The 19416-nt window shown below is 42.7% G+C and overlaps 1 protein-coding gene across 3 annotated transcripts in view; it reads right to left on the bottom strand.

Moving 5' to 3' along the window:
- PARP4 (poly(ADP-ribose) polymerase family member 4) overlaps positions 1-19416 on the bottom strand; it is an 80392-nt gene that overhangs the window by 32967 nt on the left and 28009 nt on the right. For all 3 annotated transcript variants that reach the window (XM_075562873.1, XM_075562875.1, XM_075562876.1), the window contains exons 11-22: positions 19081-19218; positions 16230-16325; positions 14122-14305; positions 13746-13905; positions 11279-11403; positions 9068-9199; positions 8355-8441; positions 4964-5128; positions 3662-3708; positions 3229-3307; positions 1882-2019; positions 1434-1629 (exon numbers count right to left, since the gene is read on the bottom strand). In XM_075562873.1, coding sequence (XP_075418988.1) covers positions 1434-1629; positions 1882-2019; positions 3229-3307; positions 3662-3708; positions 4964-5128; positions 8355-8441; positions 9068-9199; positions 11279-11403; positions 13746-13905; positions 14122-14305; positions 16230-16325; positions 19081-19218 — 1547 coding nt within the window. The remainder of the gene's footprint in view (positions 1-1433; positions 1630-1881; positions 2020-3228; positions 3308-3661; positions 3709-4963; positions 5129-8354; positions 8442-9067; positions 9200-11278; positions 11404-13745; positions 13906-14121; positions 14306-16229; positions 16326-19080; positions 19219-19416) is intronic.

Genomic DNA, 19416 nt, shown 5'->3' with positions numbered 1-19416 from the left:
GCATAAGAATAAAGGCATGAGGTGCTTATCAGCTAATACCCATTTTATGGACTCCCAATAGTCACCCTATTTCATACCATCAATGCTGCCCTAAAGACTAGACTGTACATTTGTGTCCCTTCCTTACATTGAAGGGGGGTGGGGGGAGCTTAATCATTTCACACAGCCCTTTAAGTTCTAGCCCTTGACTACTCAGCGTTATGTGTCCAAGGCGTACTCTTCCGTTCTGTCATGTGTCATGGATGTAACGGTGCAGGGGTTCCTGGCAGTCCAAGCAGCCCAACTGCTAGGAAAGATGCGCGCACGCTCCACGCATGCGCCCGACACTGCCCGCTTAGCCATTACCCCCTGCAGCTCGCCGAGCCCCGCTCAGCTGTAAAGCGGGCCATGGCGTCTGTGGGATGGCACAGAACCTAAGGTGCTGTACACGCTTATTCCACACGACACCCCTTCTGTCGTCGCTACTAAACAGGCGCTTTCTGGGGGCGGAGAAGATCCAGAGGCGCAACCTGGAGGATGGGGAGCTGCTTTTCTTCGCAGTGTTCATGTGATGTTTCTTGACCATGCATCCGACTCGATGGCCGTGCGGGCTTCAAATAGCCTCTTCATCTTCTTCTAAGGACCCTCGTCCTGGACGGATCATGGCCCCTGCTGTTGGCTCCGTCGGTAGGTGGACATACGACTATGGAATATTGAGCTCTGCCCGCCCAGCGGGTTATGCAAACAGACTGCTAAGTGCACGGTCGGCCATCGGCCGTCAACTGCCCTACGGGAAAAATACGAAGCCATCTGCTCCTGTAAAGATTTACAGCCTTGGAAACCCCAGGGAGCGGTTCTGCTCTGTGCTACCGGGTTGTTATGCATAGGAACCGATGACAGCAGTTGGTACTATGTAATATACTCGGCTTTCAGCACCTTGCCTGACTAAATCCTCACAGCAGCCTAATGAGGCAGGACTGATGTATCAACCTCATTTACTGATTAGCAACATAAAGTCCTCGCGTCAGGTGATGTCCATGAGGGGATTCTAACTCATCGTGACTCCATGTGTAAGTGCTAAGGCTGGGGATTTGAACCCAGGTGATCTGGCTCCAGCATTCTGGTTCTTCGTAAACCCTATTCTACCTCTTGCCACATCGGTTTGGATTTATTGACTCAAAGGAGCCCGGGTGGCAGAGTGCTACCACAAGGCCAGAAGCTTGACCCCATCAGGCATTCCTCGGGAGAAGGATGGGGCTTTCTGCTCCCCTAAAAATGTGCATCCTCAGGAACACAGAGGCAACTCTATTTGGTCCTGTTGGGTCGCTCTAAGTCAGAATTGACTGGATGACAATGAATTTGGTTTTCTTGGTATTCAGTGAGTCGACTTTACACAAGAGGGTGTTGACATTGAAGAGGAAGCTCACTCTGGCTTACAGTCACAGAACACTTACCTGTGCCAAACTTGACAATATTTATTTTCTGTTTCTTATCCACCAGAGACAGTGCATATAAGGCAATTTGCTTGGCTTGCCAGAAAGCCTCACCCTCCATAGAATTGGAGCAATCAAGACAGAGAATGAGTTCACTCTTCTCAGCTGTCTCAGGGAGGCTGGTATGAAAATCTGGCTGGAAGACAAGCATGCAAGCCTGAAAGGAGGGAGAAAAAGCTCATTACTGGTGCTTCCTATAACCCAGATGGCTCTGACTGGTTTCTATGTGTCCTCCTCGATGTGTCAAGAGACCACAGAGTTTCCATCTAAAAACTTACCCACACAATGGTTCCAAATGATGGGGACATGTAATTGGGAGACAATAACAGAGTTTGCAAATTTAAGTAACCAGTTCTGAAATATATTTTTCCAAAGTGTCTACTATTTCTAAATAAGTGGCAGTATATACCTCACTGTTTTTCTCTGGATGTTTTTCAACCCACATTCTTGGGAGGTAGGCATCGCACAAGCCGACGTGCAGGGAGAAGCCACTGCTGTCCAAGGAACTCCCGTCCACAGTGCTGACGACAGCTCGGCAGTCTGTGCGCTGCAAAGCAAGCAACCGGGACAGTCAAACAAACGGCGGTGCACACTGACCCATCAAGAAGGAAGCCCTCGTCATTTGCACTTGCCAATGACAATCAGAGACCGCAACCTTCCAGATGGACTGCAACTCAGTGTACAGCAAAGAAAACACCCTCACAACCAGACTAATACTCAACATCATGATAAACAGAGAAAAAGATGGCAGTTCCCGGGGACTTCATTTTGCCTGGATCCACAACAACACTCATGGAGGCAGCAGCCAAGACCTCAGGTGACGCACTGCATTGGGGTCATCTGCTCACCAACCCTCTTTAAAGTTTAGAGAGCAGAGATGTAACTTTGAACACTAAGATGTACCTGACGCAAGCAATGGTATTTTCAATGGACTCATCGACCTGTGAGGAGTGAGGTGAGTGAAATGGGAAGAGAGCTAGCTAAACTCTCATCTATCAACAAAAGAAAAGATCCATTCTGAAACAGATGGATTAAAAATAAAGAAGTAAAATAATTCTATCTAAAACTATGGAGGACATGCCAGATGCCACCGCTTACAAAATTCTACAGTGGTTCAGTCTCAGAGTGTTCATGAGGGGCAGATGGGCTGAATGAGATGGGTGGGGTGGCAGTTACTTAATCTCCTGTCAACTTGCGAAGAGGTGGAATCTGGCCTGTCAATCAGCTCATAGCCAATGAAGTCTCTGTGTGGGCATGGCCTTTTCCTGAGGATTCTGGAGGAGGGACACACACTCTCTGCTTCATCTGCCTCCTGACAAGCCACATGGAGCTACGCTGATGAAGCCAGAGGAACCATGTGGAGACCCACAGCAGCGCTGAGGTGCTTCCACTACCACGAGATCCACGAGACTTTCCACCCACTGGCCTGTGATCTTCCTGCATCATTGCATGTGTTGTGTGAGTTTGAAGAGGAATTTATAGACTGGTATCAGACATATGAACTAATATTGAACTTATGCACTTGATCTGGACTTGACTAGGATGTCTTCTTAATGTACAATCACTCTTTATATAAAGCTCTTTCTTATATGCATATGAGATGCCTTGGATTTGTTTCTCTACTCTACCTGGACTAACACAACTGCTTATTTTCAGATGTTGATGTTAGTGTTGTTGGACCTTTTCCCCCCACTATGTGCATGCATTTGCTTTGATAAAATAGCAGTGTTACGAAATAAAACAAGGATTTACTAACCTTTTGTTTCAGTTTGTGTGTGTCACTAGAAATGAAGTCAATCACATACGGCATCTCAATAGACATACTCAAAGAGAAGCTATGAAAGGTGAAGAGAAAATGGTCTTAGTCTAGTATCTTAAGGTTCTACTTTTAGCTGTTTCAAATAATCGTAAATGAAATTTTAACAAGGGAGCGGATTCCCACCCAATCAGGGCTTCTTCCCACCCCTTTTCACCGGAGAAACTTACAACATATGCAAGCACTGTCAGAAACACCCTGGATTTGATTTTGAATGAATTTTTGGCCTCTGCATGCTTGGAAACCTTTTATTGTTGCCATATTTTTATGCCCCTCACACCCCATTTTCAATTACCCCCACACCCCATTTTCAATTACAGTATAAGAAGCTTGGCATTAAATGATTGACCGGTTTTATATTGTAGGTACTAACCTTTGCTTTGTCCCTATTTCCCTTATGCAAATCTTCTCTACTGTATCCTGTAAGAAGAACAGTTATGTACCCACAGACATGGGTTAGCTTTCATGATGAGCCCCTAAGCTGAATGCGATCGAGGAAGGCCATAGCAGCAGTTCTTAGGGAATGGTAATAACTTCTAAAACAGAGTCCACAATTTATTTTAGCCATGTTTCAGGAAAAAGAAGTAGCACCCTCCTGATAATTAGACACGTTTGTACTGTAGCCCCCAAATCTCGGATAAAGTATAAGGATCTGCTTTTTCGGCCTCCCTGGATTGTCCCAGCGCCCCACCCAGAGGGTGGGAAAACCTGTTCTGAAATTTAATAGTATGGAAATCCAGTTATGGCATTTTGACAAAAAAATTTCAACTAAAAGATGGAACTTTTTCATGATTTTAAGCCCCTCCCATATATATGTATGTGTGTGTCCACACACACATACATCAATTATGCATGTTAAAATTCTGGAAGGCTACATCTACCAAAGCACTAGCCAGTAGCCATTTAGAATTAAGGATGGTTATTAGTTTCCTCTTTGGGTCAATTTGCATTCTCTGTGCCTGCCTACTCTGTTCCCTGTCTCGTCGTTGGTCAGAAGGTGGTGGGGTTTGCATGTAAAGCTAGAAGCGATGCCACCAGTATTGCAAATACCATCAGGCCCATCCAGGGTGGACAGGATTCAGCAGGGCTACTAGCTTTCTTAGAAAATCTACTTCTGAAATTTGGAAGTCGGCAATCTAGTTCTGAAAATTTAGCCAACGGAAGCCCTACGGATCACAACAGAATGCTGTTGGATATCGTGCTGGGAGATGAGTCGCCCAGGTTGGAAGATGCACGTGGCCACAACAGTGGCCTTGGGCATCCCACCAATCCCACGGCAGGACCAGGTGCCATTTTTCCCCCTAACACATGGAGTCTCCATGAGCTGAGGCCATTGTGCAGCTGGCAAAAAGATGAACATGTAGTACCGATAGTACATATTTTTAGGTAATTAAATAGGATAAAAATATCCACCGAACACATCTTGTGTCTTTTATTCTGGTCACTTTATGGGGGAGGGGGGCACTTAAAAAGTTAGTGGAAAAACTGAATTTAAGGTTTTTTTTCACGAACTTTTGGCCATTTCCTCTTATGTGCTAGGCTAACGAAGGCTCTGAGTGGCAGCAAGATTGCGCTTATACTCCTCCCTCCCAGACTGGATTACTGGATAGTTTCACTTCCCATCCACATAAGTCCCGAGAAATGCGTCATTACATCTTCTCTTAAGCACACTAACCTGAGTGTTTTCGTTCAACACGTTGTCCTGTTGCCAGGGTGCCACTGTGGCAGGCAGGCAGAAGACCGCTGCAGTCCCCTGGAGACTGAGTTCTGTGATGTAGGTAATTTTGATAAGAACCTTGGCCTTAGGGGGCAAGTTCCCGACACTTACAGTGAACACGTCCTGAAACAGAAGCACACACCACTTAGCTCTGCAATCCCAAAGCGCATCCCCTCATAAGAACTATTTAAGTCCCGGTCTGTCAAATTCTTCCTTAGAAAATAGGAGTAACACTTCAATACAAGCCTTTGTGGTGCTAACGGGGAGCCCTGGGGTTATTCCCTAGTGTGTGGGGAGTCAGTGACATGGGCTGACACTGAGAAAGGTGGTCCCTGACTAGACTCTAGCCTGTCTGGAGAGTGTGGTTCAGGGACTCCCCCCAACAAGAGGATGAAGATGCCGTTGTTTGGAGACCTTCCTCAGTCAATGGGGAAGTCACTGCAGTACAAACTCAACCAAACTCACTGCCATCAAGTTGATAGCTACTCATAGCGACCAGAGAAGACAGGGTAGAACTGCCCTTTTGGGTTTCTGAAGCTATCGAAATTTATGGGAGCAGAAAGCCTCCTCTTGAAGTACCTGGTGGTTTCAAACCTCTGAACTTATGGATGGCAGCCCAATGGGTAGCCCAGGGCACCAACAGGGCTTCCCTCGCTGCAGTGCAAGGAGACTAGTGCGGAGGTGGGCGAGGCTTGAGCTGGCGTGAAAGGGGGTGATAGGATGCTGTTTGAGAGGTTACGGAAGGGTTTGCTTCATTGTTTAGGCCAGATAAGCCAAGGAACACAGGCACGTTGTGAGACAGCAGCTGGGAATTTTGAGAGGAAATAATTAATGGACTCAGAAAATATAAGAAATCTGAGAGACTGACGGGCATTTGAAATGATGGAGTACGAGTCCCCAATAAGATGATTTTTAAAAATTGATTAAGGACACAGGGGCAGATGAGACTAACGATACTGTTTTTGAGTTAGAGGGGAGGAAAGCTGAAAAAACTCATGACTTTATCATAGTTTTTCCTTGAAAGAACAAGAGGGGCCCCGGTAGAGGTGGAAATGGAGGCCGGGTTGCTAGTTGAAGGAGCAAGGTGAAGAGGGGAAACAGTTGCTGCTAAGTGTCGAGGAAGAAGCCAGCTGTGAGCCAGGAGTGAATGAGCTTAAGAGGTGTAGTGAGCCCTTCACTCCAAGACATATAACTGTGTCTTCCCACCCTATCCATACTTCTGATATATTAATCAAGCATTTTCATGAATCACTATTTAACACTTCCCCTACTAATTATTTCCACATAGATATACATATCTATATATACCCCCACGGATATCTAAAACCATTGTGTTTTCTGGTCATTCTCAAACAAACTCAAGCCCACTGCCTTCCAGTCAATTCCGACCCATCGTGACCACATAAGGCAGGGCAGAATTGCCCCGTCGGCTTCCAAGACCTGTAACTCTTAATAGGAGTAGAAATTTCCTCTTACTCCTGAGGAGTAGGCAGGTAGTTTCAAACTGCTGACCTCACAGTTGGCAGCCCAACTCGTAACTACTAAGCCACTCACACTCCTCCGAGTAATCATCGTCACAGGATTTTTGGAGATGTGAAGGCAGGGGTTGTGAAGACTGGTTTCCTATGGGCCACAACTTTGGGCCTCTTACCAGGAGAGCCCAGTCCCTGGAGAAGGATCCCAGCCTTGGTAAAGCCGAGGAGCAATGATAAAGAGGAAGACCGTCGACAAGATGGATTGACACAGTGGCTGCAATAATGGCTCAGACCTAAGAATCACTGTGCAGATGGCACCTGACCGGGCGGTGTTTTATTCTGTTGTCCACAGGTTGCTCTGAGTTGGAGCCAACTTGACAGCCCTCAATGACAACTCATCCCTATGTTTGCAAGTCTGAGGAAATATCTAGATCAAGTCACATGTGACCATAATCACACAGTCTCTCTACTGAACCCTTAGCCTTTTTTACTTCAGCCAGGGGCCAGCATTACTAGCTATCACCTCTTCATTGCTTATTCCCATTCTACAAGTGGATAGCCTAGGGCTCAAAAGCAGTAATTCACCCTTACAGGTACCTCGGAAAAAAAGCCTGGTGATTGACTTCTGACAAATTAGCCCCTGAAGCACAGTTCTACTCTGGCACACATGGGATCACCAGGAGTGAGAGTTAACTCAAGGGCAGCTAGTTGAATTTTTAAGTCTATGTCAATTCTCAATACTGTTCGCACCCAGGCCAAACATGACATGGCATGGTGTTATGTCAACGTGTCATCCTCAGCGCTGACACTTGAAGCAGAAGGTCCCATCTTCGACAACTCAATCTGGATTAGATACTATGGACTAGATACTCTGGTTAGGAACTGACTGTGTAACCACACACCTGCCAAAGACACCCCCTGAAGAAAGAAATCCATGGGCATAATTATCTTTCTCGTTTTCCAACAAATAGAAGAGCCCAAACCTGCTGCCCTCCAGCTGATTCAGACTCCACAACCCTACAAGGGAGAGTAGAGTCGCTCCAGAGTGTTTCCAAAGCCCAAATCTCCATGGGCGCAGACTGCCAGATATTTCTTCCACAGGACAGCTGGTGGGTTTGAACCACCAACCTCTCAGCAGTGCAGCAATCTAAGCACTGGACCACCAGAGCTCCTGTTAGATTCTTATTAAAGCTAATAAGAAGTAAACAAAGAAGCTGGTCCTACATCAGCGTCCCGAGCACACGCCCTACTGGGTGATGGTTTTTGGTGACAACTGCTTAAAATGATCTCAAAATCAAACTCACTGCCATTGAGTTGATGCTGACTCATGGTAACCCTACAGGTCAGGGTAGAACTGCCCCCATGAGGTTCTGAGACTGCCACTTTTTACAGGAGTCGAAAGCCCCATCTGTTTGCCTCGGACCGGCTGGTGGTTTTGAACAGTCAAAGCCCAGTGCGCCACCCCGATGCCGCCAGAGCTCTGGTGTGGAATTAAAGGTGCACTTAATTCCAAGCAAGTTTTTCTTGCAAATACATTACACTCTTTTATCAGAGGATGATAATTATGGAACCAAAATGATTTCTTTTCATTTTTCACTTCTGGGAAAACTCAGTTCCCAATTACAGAAATGGTTCTTCTTATCTGGCTGGTAATATTGACATCATTTCTTCCTTTATTTAACAAGTCAGATGGGATTGGACAGCTTAGGGTCTCCCCTTGCTAAAAAAAAAAAAAGCAAATGAAACTACAAGGTTCTACGCACTAGAAACTATTTTGATTTCTATGATGAATTTCACAATTTAAATCATTTTCTAACACCCCTTTCTCTATGCTATGAAATCTACAAGGCTAGTCAAGCAATATCAACTCATACAGGTGCGTCCTGATCCATCAAGTAAGCACCGTGGCCTTGACTGACGGCTTCTTTGTATTCTTGGTGGGCTTTTTCCTTCTCCTTAACCTGGAAACAGAAAAGGTTTGTACATGGGTCATTATATCAATGTTAGCTTCAGACTTCAAATAGGAAATGTTTATTGAAACCTGGATAAAAACAGAAAACAAAGATTCTGGCTAAGACAAAAGGGAACTTACATAAAATGATCACCAATATGAACCAACAAGGGCATTCTCTTTAAGTTGGGGATGTAATATTTCAGAATCAATAGTGAGGGTACCGTGTGGTGTTGGGTCTTTCATTTGAACAAGAAATGCAAATTAATTTTACCTCAGATGTAATAGAATATGGTTGTCATTATAATCGTGGGCTAATGTTTAGAATAAACCAAGGAGGAATTAACTGTTATTTCTTTGGGTATATTTCCCCCCTCTAAATTGACTTCAGTTGGACTTCTACAGCCAGGCGTGAGGGGTCAGCTCTTCCCTGAAGTACCTAAGCTGGTGCTGACCAACAAAGCCTGGACAAACTGGAATAGAACCCAATAATCAGGGGGGATGTTGGAGTGGAGACTAAGCACAAACATATTTTTGTTGTATGTTAGTCAATCTCATAGCTCCAGACAGTCAGCTAACAAAGGCCCCAGTCAATAGGAAACCAAAGTGAAATCATAATTCCCATTCTCCTGTTACCTCTCCTATGATGTGCTTCCCATTGATGAAAGCTTCGAAGCCACACACGGCTGCCTTATCATCCAGAGGAAAGATATATTTGGCCTCAATGGGCACATGACTCTGATTTGTGTAGGTCTGAAAAACGATGACCTGAAGAAGAAGCAGATGCATGTTCTTAATTCAGCAACTAAAGAAAATGCTTGGTCATCTTTGTTTGAAAGCCCCTGGATTTTTATCCTGTCCCTCAACTTCCAACTCTGCCTTCAGGAGTTCTAAGGGATCCCACTGTAATGCAGAGTCTCTATTGTGTGAAATAGACGCACCATCTCCAAGGTTAGGTGCCTTATCCAAGCCTGGGTCAAGGTGAGTCACTTGCGAATAGGGCAAATTAGCAGAAGCAAGGCAGTGCTGCTAAGCTGGTCAGGAAAAAAGGCCTTTTAAGAATGTAAATGTATTAAGAAATCGAGGAAATAAGTTTGCTGAGAAAATATCATCCCTTGCCCTTTACTGTTTGTCCCCAAACCAGTTTTAATAGCTCAACATTGTTTGAGCCAAGTTTATAGAAGCGAGGACCACAGTAAATCCCAAACTGTCGAAAACAAGATGAATGATAATAATGTCGAATCCAACTTTATATAAAACACATTTAAACAATCTTTTTATTGAGTCTTTCTTTTAAGATTCAATACTTTACTCTTGATACGGATGAGAACAATACAATAGCTTTATCCATTTTAACAGATGTAAGATCGTGAGGAATGATGCTGAACAGGCACCCTAGAGCCACGGTCCCATGAACAAGAACATCTATGGGCTCTTTTCACAAGACAGGCACTTCACTAAGTGGTTCCCATACCTGATTAACGCCTTACGTCCCACAAGAGTCCTGTGGGGCCAGGACTGTGTTCTTAACACTCCATTTTAAGTTGACAAAATAAGCAGAGAGGGGATACATTAATTGCCCAAATATAAACACCCTAAGTGGCGGAAACAAAGACCACTGTCACTGAATCGATTCTGACTGACAGTGAGCCTGTCGGAGAGTTGAATTGTGCCCTAGGGTTTCTGAGACTCTAACTCTTTACCAGAGAAGACAGCCTCATCCTTCGTTGGAAAGCCACATGAAAGGGTTTGGGTCTGGAGTGTGCACCTTTCGCCACCAGGCTAGAGTGCCTGGCCTGCCTCATAGAAGCAGTAATAAGTAAACACCCTCCCAAGGAGAGCTTTCCAAAACGGCCTGAAAAACACCTCGTGTCAGCCCTCCCTGTAGCGCATGGGTCTAGTGCTAGTCCAGACTAGTCTTTACAGTCAGTCTATGCGGTCTTGGTATTCCTCCTTGGTTTACCCCCTTCTACCAGTCTTGTGACTTTTCTAGTGTTCGTGTTGATCTTTTGCTGCCCAGAGAGCTTCTGGATCAAACCCTTTTTCGTTACACTCTATCCTGCTGCTCCCCCACCCCTACCCCCTTTCCTCTCTGACTTGGTTTCCTCTAATCTCCCCTTCTCACTCGGTTCCAGCCACCGTGGCTTTCTTGAGCACACAGGCTCACTCAGGACCTTTGCACTCACCTCACTTCACTCTCACCTCAGGGCCTTGGCACATGCTGTGTTCACGGTCTATAATGAGTGTTCGCTCAGAGAGTCACATGGTGTCGTGCCCCACCTTGCTTCAGGTCCATTCTCGGATGGACCCTTCTCAGGGAGGCCGCCCATGGGTATCCTATTTAAAAGGCCAGGGCTTCTCCCTCCTCTGCCTTCTTTAGTCCCCTGCTGGGTTGCTTTTTGTCCTTAGTACCCAGCACCATTTGACACATTACAGTGAGATGGGACCGATGGACTGCCTGGTTCGCTTCCAGTCTCACACCTTTCTGCCTTTGACAGGGTGCAGTCTGACCCGTTTTCCCTCTCCTTTTACTGGGAAGCATTTGAGAGGTCTGTCTCTCACAGGTTTCTGCTTTACACAAATGCTGGCTTTTGCAGGTTTTACTTATTTAGGACGTTTATTTTCTATTTCCGCACGGGAGTTCCAAAAGGGCCAGGGGTTTGTCTTGTTCCTTGACATATGCTCAGAGACTAAAAGAGTTCCCGGCACGCGGCAGGTATTCAGTGAGTGTTTGTACGTGGATTCTAGCAAAGTGCACACGTGGTTTAGTTCATGCCATAGCAACTAAATTCTCCTGTATGCACAATGTCCACCTGTTGCAGTACCATCCAGCCACAAACAGCATACCTGGGCTACCACGTCTATGAGTTTCCCCTTGATGTGAACATCCTCAAGAGGCACTAAATTCCCAACTGTATCCTGAAGACCGGCTTTGATGTTGCTGAAAGGTTTGGTATCTGGTAACTGGTAATCTAGATATTCAAAACATGAGTGTTAGTTTCAAAAACCATTCCGGCATGGTGTAAGTTTGTCCTCTTGATCTTCCTCCTTCCTCCTTCCCTTTACAGATCAAAAATATATATTGTATTTTTATGACACACGGACAAACAGCAATTTGTAATTTTTCAATAGTAAGTTCTGAAAGGTAAGTTCATTCAAATCCTCCAACAATTGCTGCCGAGTCAAGCCTGACTTATGGAAATCCCTGTGTGCCAGGGGAGATCCAAGCTCCCAATGGTTATCTATAGATGATTTTTCAGAAGTGGATCACCAGGCCTTTCGTTCGCGGCCAAACAGGCTGTTTGTACCACTGAGAGACCTCCACTCAAGCAGACAGCATTTTCCAAAGACACCTCTCTTTTATAACCTAAAGACTTTGAAAGTCATCTGGAACACCTAGAGTCATGCTACTATCTGAAAGATACTGACTTAAACATACACACAAATACACAAGAGGTCTTAAAAATATCTACGCCAATGAAAGCTACTGTGAATCTAGACATTGGTCTCCCTTGACTTGCGTTAGCTACTATAATGGCTTTTTCCATTCAAGCTTTTCACAGCAATGTGAAGCTACAGACTTTCAATGCAAGGAGGATGAAATCCAAGTCCAAATAGCCTTGCTAACAGGCAGTACATTGGAAGGTAGATTATTCCAGACACAGGTTAAAATTGAACACCTTATCATTTGACCTCGCTTTGGACTCATTTTAAATTTGTTGTAGTTTTTAATATTTTCAGCTTTCTTTTCCATTGGGCTTTTTCTTAGTTTTGATTTATTATTATTGTTAGGGTTTTTCTGTTTTTTTTCTTTTTATCTCGTATGTTTTTCCAGAAAATCTACAAAGACATTGACTTGTACTAAAGATTTCTTAGGGGCACGGCAAGGAAAGTTGGGGGGAAATGGAGAACTAATAACAATGAGAACCATGTTCTAGAACTGACCATGGTGACTGTCGTACAACTCTTTAATCTATGATTGAATTGCTGACTTGCATTAAATGTGAATTCTATGGCAATAAAACAGCTAACAATAGGCACAATTCTCTGCATTAAAGTTCAGAAGGAACATGAAAAACCAAGTAAGGGAGAATCCTCATGGGGAAAAGCAGTCTTTGAAGTCTCATGAAGCCTTTGAATCAAAATAGGAAAGTAAAAATTATTTCAAGGGGCACTCAAGTGAGACATCTTGCTTGATATGTCCTAGGGAATCGACAATATAAGACCATTTTACTATTGGGAGCAAGAGGAGAGGACACAACTCTGGGATCCATCCTTTGGGGACATACTCCCCCCTTTTTAATTTTTTTAAAGGTCAAGACCAAAATAGCATATTGAAAAGCATTTAAGTAATATTATAGTAGGTGGGTCAGACAAATATGACTAAGTATACAAAGATAAATTGTCTGGCTACCATTCACCGAATGACTCCCTGAGAAAAATTTGAAGTCATATTCTTCAACATCTATAACTTCATATATTTGGATGAAAAATATATCCATTAAAATGATCGTGTGATTTTAAAACCCTACTAAATAATATTATAAGACACTGGACTTGTAGTATTATTCTATCTGAGAAGCTTATCAACCCTGCATAGGTTTGTCATACTACAGATAAATAAGTAGCAAAAACTCCACGCACGGCCATCAAGTCAATTCATAGTGACCGTAAAGGAGAGAGCAGACTGTCCCTCTGGGTTTCTGAGACTCTAACACTTTATGGGACATGAAAGCCTCATCTTGCTTCTTCAGGGAGGCTGGTGGGTTTGAACTGCTGCTATGCCACCAGGGCTCAGATATAGAAATCACATATTAAACTTCATGGGGGTATCTTTGTTTCTCCCACTAAACCCATATGGCAACACGGCGAAGCAGGCATTGCTATCAGTCCCATCTGAAGGAAACTGACACTCAGATTTGTTCAAGAGCCCACAACCTGCAGCGTTGTTCAAGAGCACACCTGCAGCATTTTTCAAGAGTACACCTGCAGCATTGATGCTCCAGTCCAAGAGTCCTGATTACAAACAGTATCTTCTTTCTACTCTACCAACCTCTATTATAATTTTTGACCCTTAACATATTTTCAATTTTTTTCTTAGGATTAGCTAGTGTGGGTTGAGCAAATTAAACATAGGTGGGCTGATGAAATAGCACATAGTTTTGAGGTCAGTTAATTTCTCACAAGTATCCTTGTTTGTATTTGAGCAAAATAAAAGGGACATCTTGAGGCATGGGGTCACCTAACATGAAGGTGAAGCCCACCGGAAATACAACCTTTGAGTTCTGTAAACGGTCCAGGAGAAGGGTCTTACCTTCGGCCTTTGAACAACTTGAAAGCTCAGGTGTGCACTCTTCTATCTCAGTGTTATTACCACTAAGATGAAAGTCTTTTATCTGATCTCCAGGAATGCAAAATTTAACAATATATTTCATTTTAATCTGACTGGTTTTATATACCACAAATTCATCATCCTAGACCAAAGAGAAATTAACAGGCAATAAAAAACAAAGAACAAAAAATGTCTTTTGTGTCAACTGTCCTTATCAAACATTAATTTCAGGTTAACTAATTTAGAAAACATTGAATTCAAATAGTAGACAAACCATAGTTATCCATGCTTAAGCACACTTAATACAGAGAGGAGCAACAAGACTACATTCTTTGTCTGCTTCTTGATTAAAAAATACCTCAAAGTCACTGTTGATGGTTTCTGTTTGTGACACTCCGTGGACACTGTCATAACCTGGCGGGGCTTCTGTTAATGAAAAATCCTTCTTGTACAAGTCTACACACTTCCCGAGGGCCACATCACAAACGACCAAGAGTCTAGTACCCTCTGTCTCTCCCGGGTGTGAGTACTTCATACTGGTGCTGTATGTGCAAGGAAACAACATGCATCATTTATTATCCACATAGGAACGAACACTTTACAGACGTTCCAAATTCCACCCCCCACGACTCTTATGGATAGAAATTTAACATATACACTTTCATAGTTGTCACTTTTTATTTTTTTAATTTATTTATTTTATTAAAAAGTCGTTTTATTGTGGGCTCTTACAACTCATAACAATCCATACATCAATTGTATCAAGCATATTTGTACATGTGTTGCCGTCATTCTTATCTAAACATTTACTTTCTATTTGAGCCCTTGGTATCAGCTCTTCTTTTTCCCCTCCCTCCCCCACCCTCCTGGTGACCCCTTGATAAAGTATAAATTATTATTTTCATATCTTACACCAACCTCTGTCTCCCTTTCCCCATGGTTTCTGTTGTTCATCCCCCTGGAGGAGGGGTGTGTGGCTATGTGTTGATCATTGCGATTGGTTTTAAAAAGACGAATTGTATCCAAATATCACAATTGGCTCTAATGCACCCTGCCCCTTCCTGGATTCAGTATTTGCTCCCCAATTCCCCTTAACTTTCTCCACCCCCAATAAATGAAAGAGCTCAAGATAACGCCACTGAGAACTTTAGTATTCATGTGTTTATTGACAACTTTTATTTAATCAATACAGACAGCACGTTTATGGTGTTGTGTGGTCGTTTGTTCTCGGAGGAGGTGAATACCACATGCTCCTCCAAATATTGATAAGCTATTGAAATATATACCTTTTGCTATAAGAACACAAGAACAGTGAAAGACAACAACAACCAAAAAGAACCCCACAAATAAAAAAACCTCTACTTGATCAATTTGAGAGAAAAAAAAATTGAACCAATTCTCCTACATTAAAGTTCAGAAGATCCATTGTCTACCAAGTAAATAAGACCTTATCAAAGGGAAAAACAGACCTTGATAGCTCAGGATGCCCTCTGAATCAAAATAGAAGAATAAAAATGATTTCAAATGGCACCCAAGTGAAAGATTTTGTTTGAAGTCGTTGGGAGCGAATTGGCATTATAAAACAAATCTTGTTATTAGGAGTAATGGGCTAGGCCACAACTGTGAGATTCATACTTTTAGGACATATCACAATTTTTGTTTTTAAGATAAAGAACAAAATGTACTGTCTGGCTGTGCTTGTTAACTTGATCTCTCATAAGACTTGCACTTTTTTTGTCTTTTGTAATGAATTATCCCCATTATAAGCTCCTCCCCCTTCTGAAGGCTTTTTCTCTGTAATGTATAAACATGTTTATATCCTTCCCACCCAACTCCCAACCTCTTTGACCTTATCTCCTCTAGCTTTCTACTGGTTTATGTTTTGGAATCTTGAGAGTACATAGGAAAGTACACAAGGGTAAGTAAAAAGGTGTTGCCATTGGCTTCCAGTTCATTTACACAGGGCTTATTCTAAACATAGCATGTTTAAACGTGTGTCTGAAATCAATGAATAATGATAGACATGTTCTCTCAATGACAGCTTTGCCTTAGTCTCGTTGTCTGGCTCCGGAGAAAGATCGATCGCAAGTATTGAGTCCGCCTGCATCATGATTTAGCTCTATGACCTAAGGCAAGAAATCTTCTTTGTCACTCATTCCCCTCATTTATGATATTCAGATAATATCACTTCTCTCAGAGGGCTTTTGTAAGGATTATGTTAGGTAAACACATGTACCATCTCTCAGATCAGTAAGATCATGAAGATGAGTTCAAGTGTAATTTTCTAAATATCTACTAACGATGCGCTTCTACCATATACTGAGACCGTATTGCTCCCAGCGGCCTGCTTCTTAGGTGCGAAGCTGGTTCACAGCAGCCAGAGGAAGGGAAGACTCCGCAGCAAGGATGCGACCGCAATGCCCTGGTGATGAGAGTGCGTGGCGGGGGTACACACCATCCACTCACCTGAGCGCATCGCTGAAGTAGAGCCCACTCCCAAGATTGCCAACGTCTGTTCTTTCCACACCACGGTCTTCAACCACTTTGGGTAAAAGCAGCCCTCTGAAAAGAAAAAGGATGATTTACTGAAAAGAAAAAAAAATCCTCTTGTATCACAGCCTTGTAATTCTAGCAGAGGCAGGTATTATTTAAAATGAATAGAATAAAAGGAAAAATGCATTGTAACACAGAGGGAGGGGAGTTTCGGATACTGTCAAAATGTAGGCAGCCACCACTGGTTTCTCATCACCGTCTTGACCAGCTCTGGGCTGCTGGCCATAATTTTCTGCCTGTGGGTTCCTCCCACTTCAACCCAAACTCTCTCTCACCTCCTGTGTGCTCAGTAGCACACTGTTGTTTTTTTTAAGTGTGCTACCATTTTTGTGTATTTATTTATTTTTAAATCATTTTATTGGGGGCTCTTACAGCTCTTATCACAATCTATCCATCCATCCATTGCATCAAGCATATTTGTACCTATGTTGCCATCATCTTTTTCAAAATATTTTCTTTCTATTTGAGCCCTTGGTATCAGTGCCCCATTTCCCCCCTCCTTCCCTGCCTCCCTCATGAACCCTTGATAAATTATAAATTATTATTTTCATATCTTCCATTGAGCAGGACACTGTTTTTAAGACCAACCCTCACCTCTGTTGGGCTTCGAACACTCGAAGAAACCTCTGCAATGAGATGGTCAGCCAAAGTCACTGGTGTCAGCCCATTCTGGCTCAGAGACCCTGTGTAATCAATGGTCACCTCTGGGAAGATGAGCGCAGGTTGATTTCTACTTTTTATTATACACAGAGGGTTCAGAACTTCATGGATTCAAAAACAGTGGAATTTCCCCACAAACTATTTGAAGCTCTCCCACATAATCACCTGTTGCTTGAATTATCTATTAAGAACTTGAATTAATCTTGCAAAATCTAAAGTAAAAAAAAATCAAACCCGTCTTTATTAAAAACACCTTCTGTGATTGTGCCAGCTCCTAAACTTTCTACCAATGCCTCAATTCTCTCGCATGATCCTGTTTTCTGTGAGGAATTTCACTGTTAGTCCAACAGATGTCACTTCTTCAAGACCCTGCTTATGACTTGGCCCCTGTAAAGTGTCTGACCATCACTTGCTACAGACATCGTCCTGGGGCAGCACTCACTTCCCAGGTAATCAACAAATACAGTTAAATAAATCAGTAACACAGCTTTCACATTTACCGATCTGTATGATCAGAGAGTCCATCTCTGTTTACAAATGTAAATCTTTAATGAAAATTTCTATCGAGGTCCCATATGGTAGCAATTGACTTGTTCAAATGCAAATAAAATATTTCTCTGTGTGCAATAAACTTTAGAGACTCCTTTAGAGAGTTTGTCCTTTCCCTATTTCTACGTGACTCTGTGATTTTTTATTATTATTACTTGGCACATATCTGTCCCATTACTTTTTCAATCAGGTTTTAATTTCCTAGACAGTTGAGACCAAGTGTTAGATTCCTTTCTATGGTCTCCAGCACAATGCACCTTGAGGTGGAAGGCAGGATTCAGGAGTCCAAACACAGGGGCTCTGTCCCGGTCAACCTTTTCATCAATGGCTTCATTGAGGAGAAGAGAGAATGCAAATCAAAATGCAAATGACTTTATGCTAAAATAGGGAAATACATGAGACGGTCATCAGAAGAATATACTGCTTGATAGGCTATCTTTATGGGCCAGAAGTCATTGCTCAATGTTCAGGATCACGATGAGTCAAAATAAGGAGCCCCGGTGGTAGTATTTATGTGTTGAGCTAATCATGAGGTCAGCAGTTTGAAACCATCAGTGGGTCTTTGGGAGAAAGACACGGCTTTCTACTATAAAGAATGACAGTTTTAGAAGCGCGCCGGTGCATTCTGCCTGCCATCCAGGGTCACCAGGAATTGGAATCGACTTGGCGATTGAGAAGAGTCAGAATTGATTTGATACAAGAGAGTTGGGTTTGAAGATAATATAATTTAGTTTTGAGAATGATGAGGGCAATAAATGTACAAATGTGGTTGACACAATGGATGTATGGATTGTGATAAGAGTTGTATGAGCCCCCAATAAAATGATTTAGAAAAAAAGAGTTGGATATACATTTTTAAAAAAAGTAATATAATTTAATATCTGCTTGGTTAAGCCCCACTCATTACTCTTCTTTCAGAATTCTCCTAGCAATTTCCATGAAAAAATATACATTGTAGAATCATCTATCTCTTTTTAAAAGTCTTGCTAGTACTATTATTAGGTTATCACAAAATACACGAAATTTAAGGAAAACTAACATAATTCTGATTAAAGGAAGTTTAAAAAAATTTTTTGGTCCCTCAATAACAATTTCAAGTTTTTTTTTTACTTTTCTTCCTCAGTAAGAAGACTTCACATTTAACCATATTCTCCTTGCCCCCGGGACTTCAGTGTCAGCCCTAACAATAAGTGGTTCTTCAAAGCAAGCAGAACATTAGAGCTACATTTTAAATAGGTAACTCTCACAATCTGGGCACTCGAGTTTCTGAAGTTCTCTCTTTTCAGTGTCCCACTATCCCAAGATTAAGCTACTCATGGAAGAATCATGAACTATGGTCACCTTTCTGCACCTTATACTGTCTTCAACAAGCAATTCACACCTAGGTATGGCCCTTTAAAAATACATAATAAATCCAACTTATCCCCTTCAGAAGGCTGTAAACTGGCTCATGTGAACAGGAAAGACTTAATTTAGACAGAAAAATAATTAGGAAGTAAAACACTTGACGTCTGGTAGGATACAATCTTGGAAAACACAGATGGTGTACTCTTACCGGGACAGAATTCCTACAATATTCTGTACAGGAGATCCATGCAATAAGGACTTCACATTGCCAAGTTTGCTCAAAAACTCCGTGGTTTCATTCACTCTGCCAACCCTGTATATCTGCATGATGTTTACTGGACTCTTACTGCAGGAATCAGGAAAAAAAAAGACTTGCTTGAGTTAAATTGCTTGAGTTAGATCTCTGCGAAGCTACAGTTTCCCATCCCCAGGACTTGAAAACAGGTTTTTTTTCCTCTCCCTCTTGACCTCCCCTCCTGATACTGCCATCACTGTCATGCTAGCTTCAGATTGTGTTAGATCCCAGGAGATCCACTGGGAGGAG

The sequence above is a fragment of the Tenrec ecaudatus genome, chromosome 11, assembly GCF_050624435.1.
Source record: "Tenrec ecaudatus isolate mTenEca1 chromosome 11, mTenEca1.hap1, whole genome shotgun sequence".
Lineage (NCBI taxonomy): Eukaryota > Metazoa > Chordata > Mammalia > Afrosoricida > Tenrecidae > Tenrec > Tenrec ecaudatus.
Note: the sequence above shows the minus strand (reverse complement) of the source record. Positions and strands in the feature narration are given on the sequence as shown.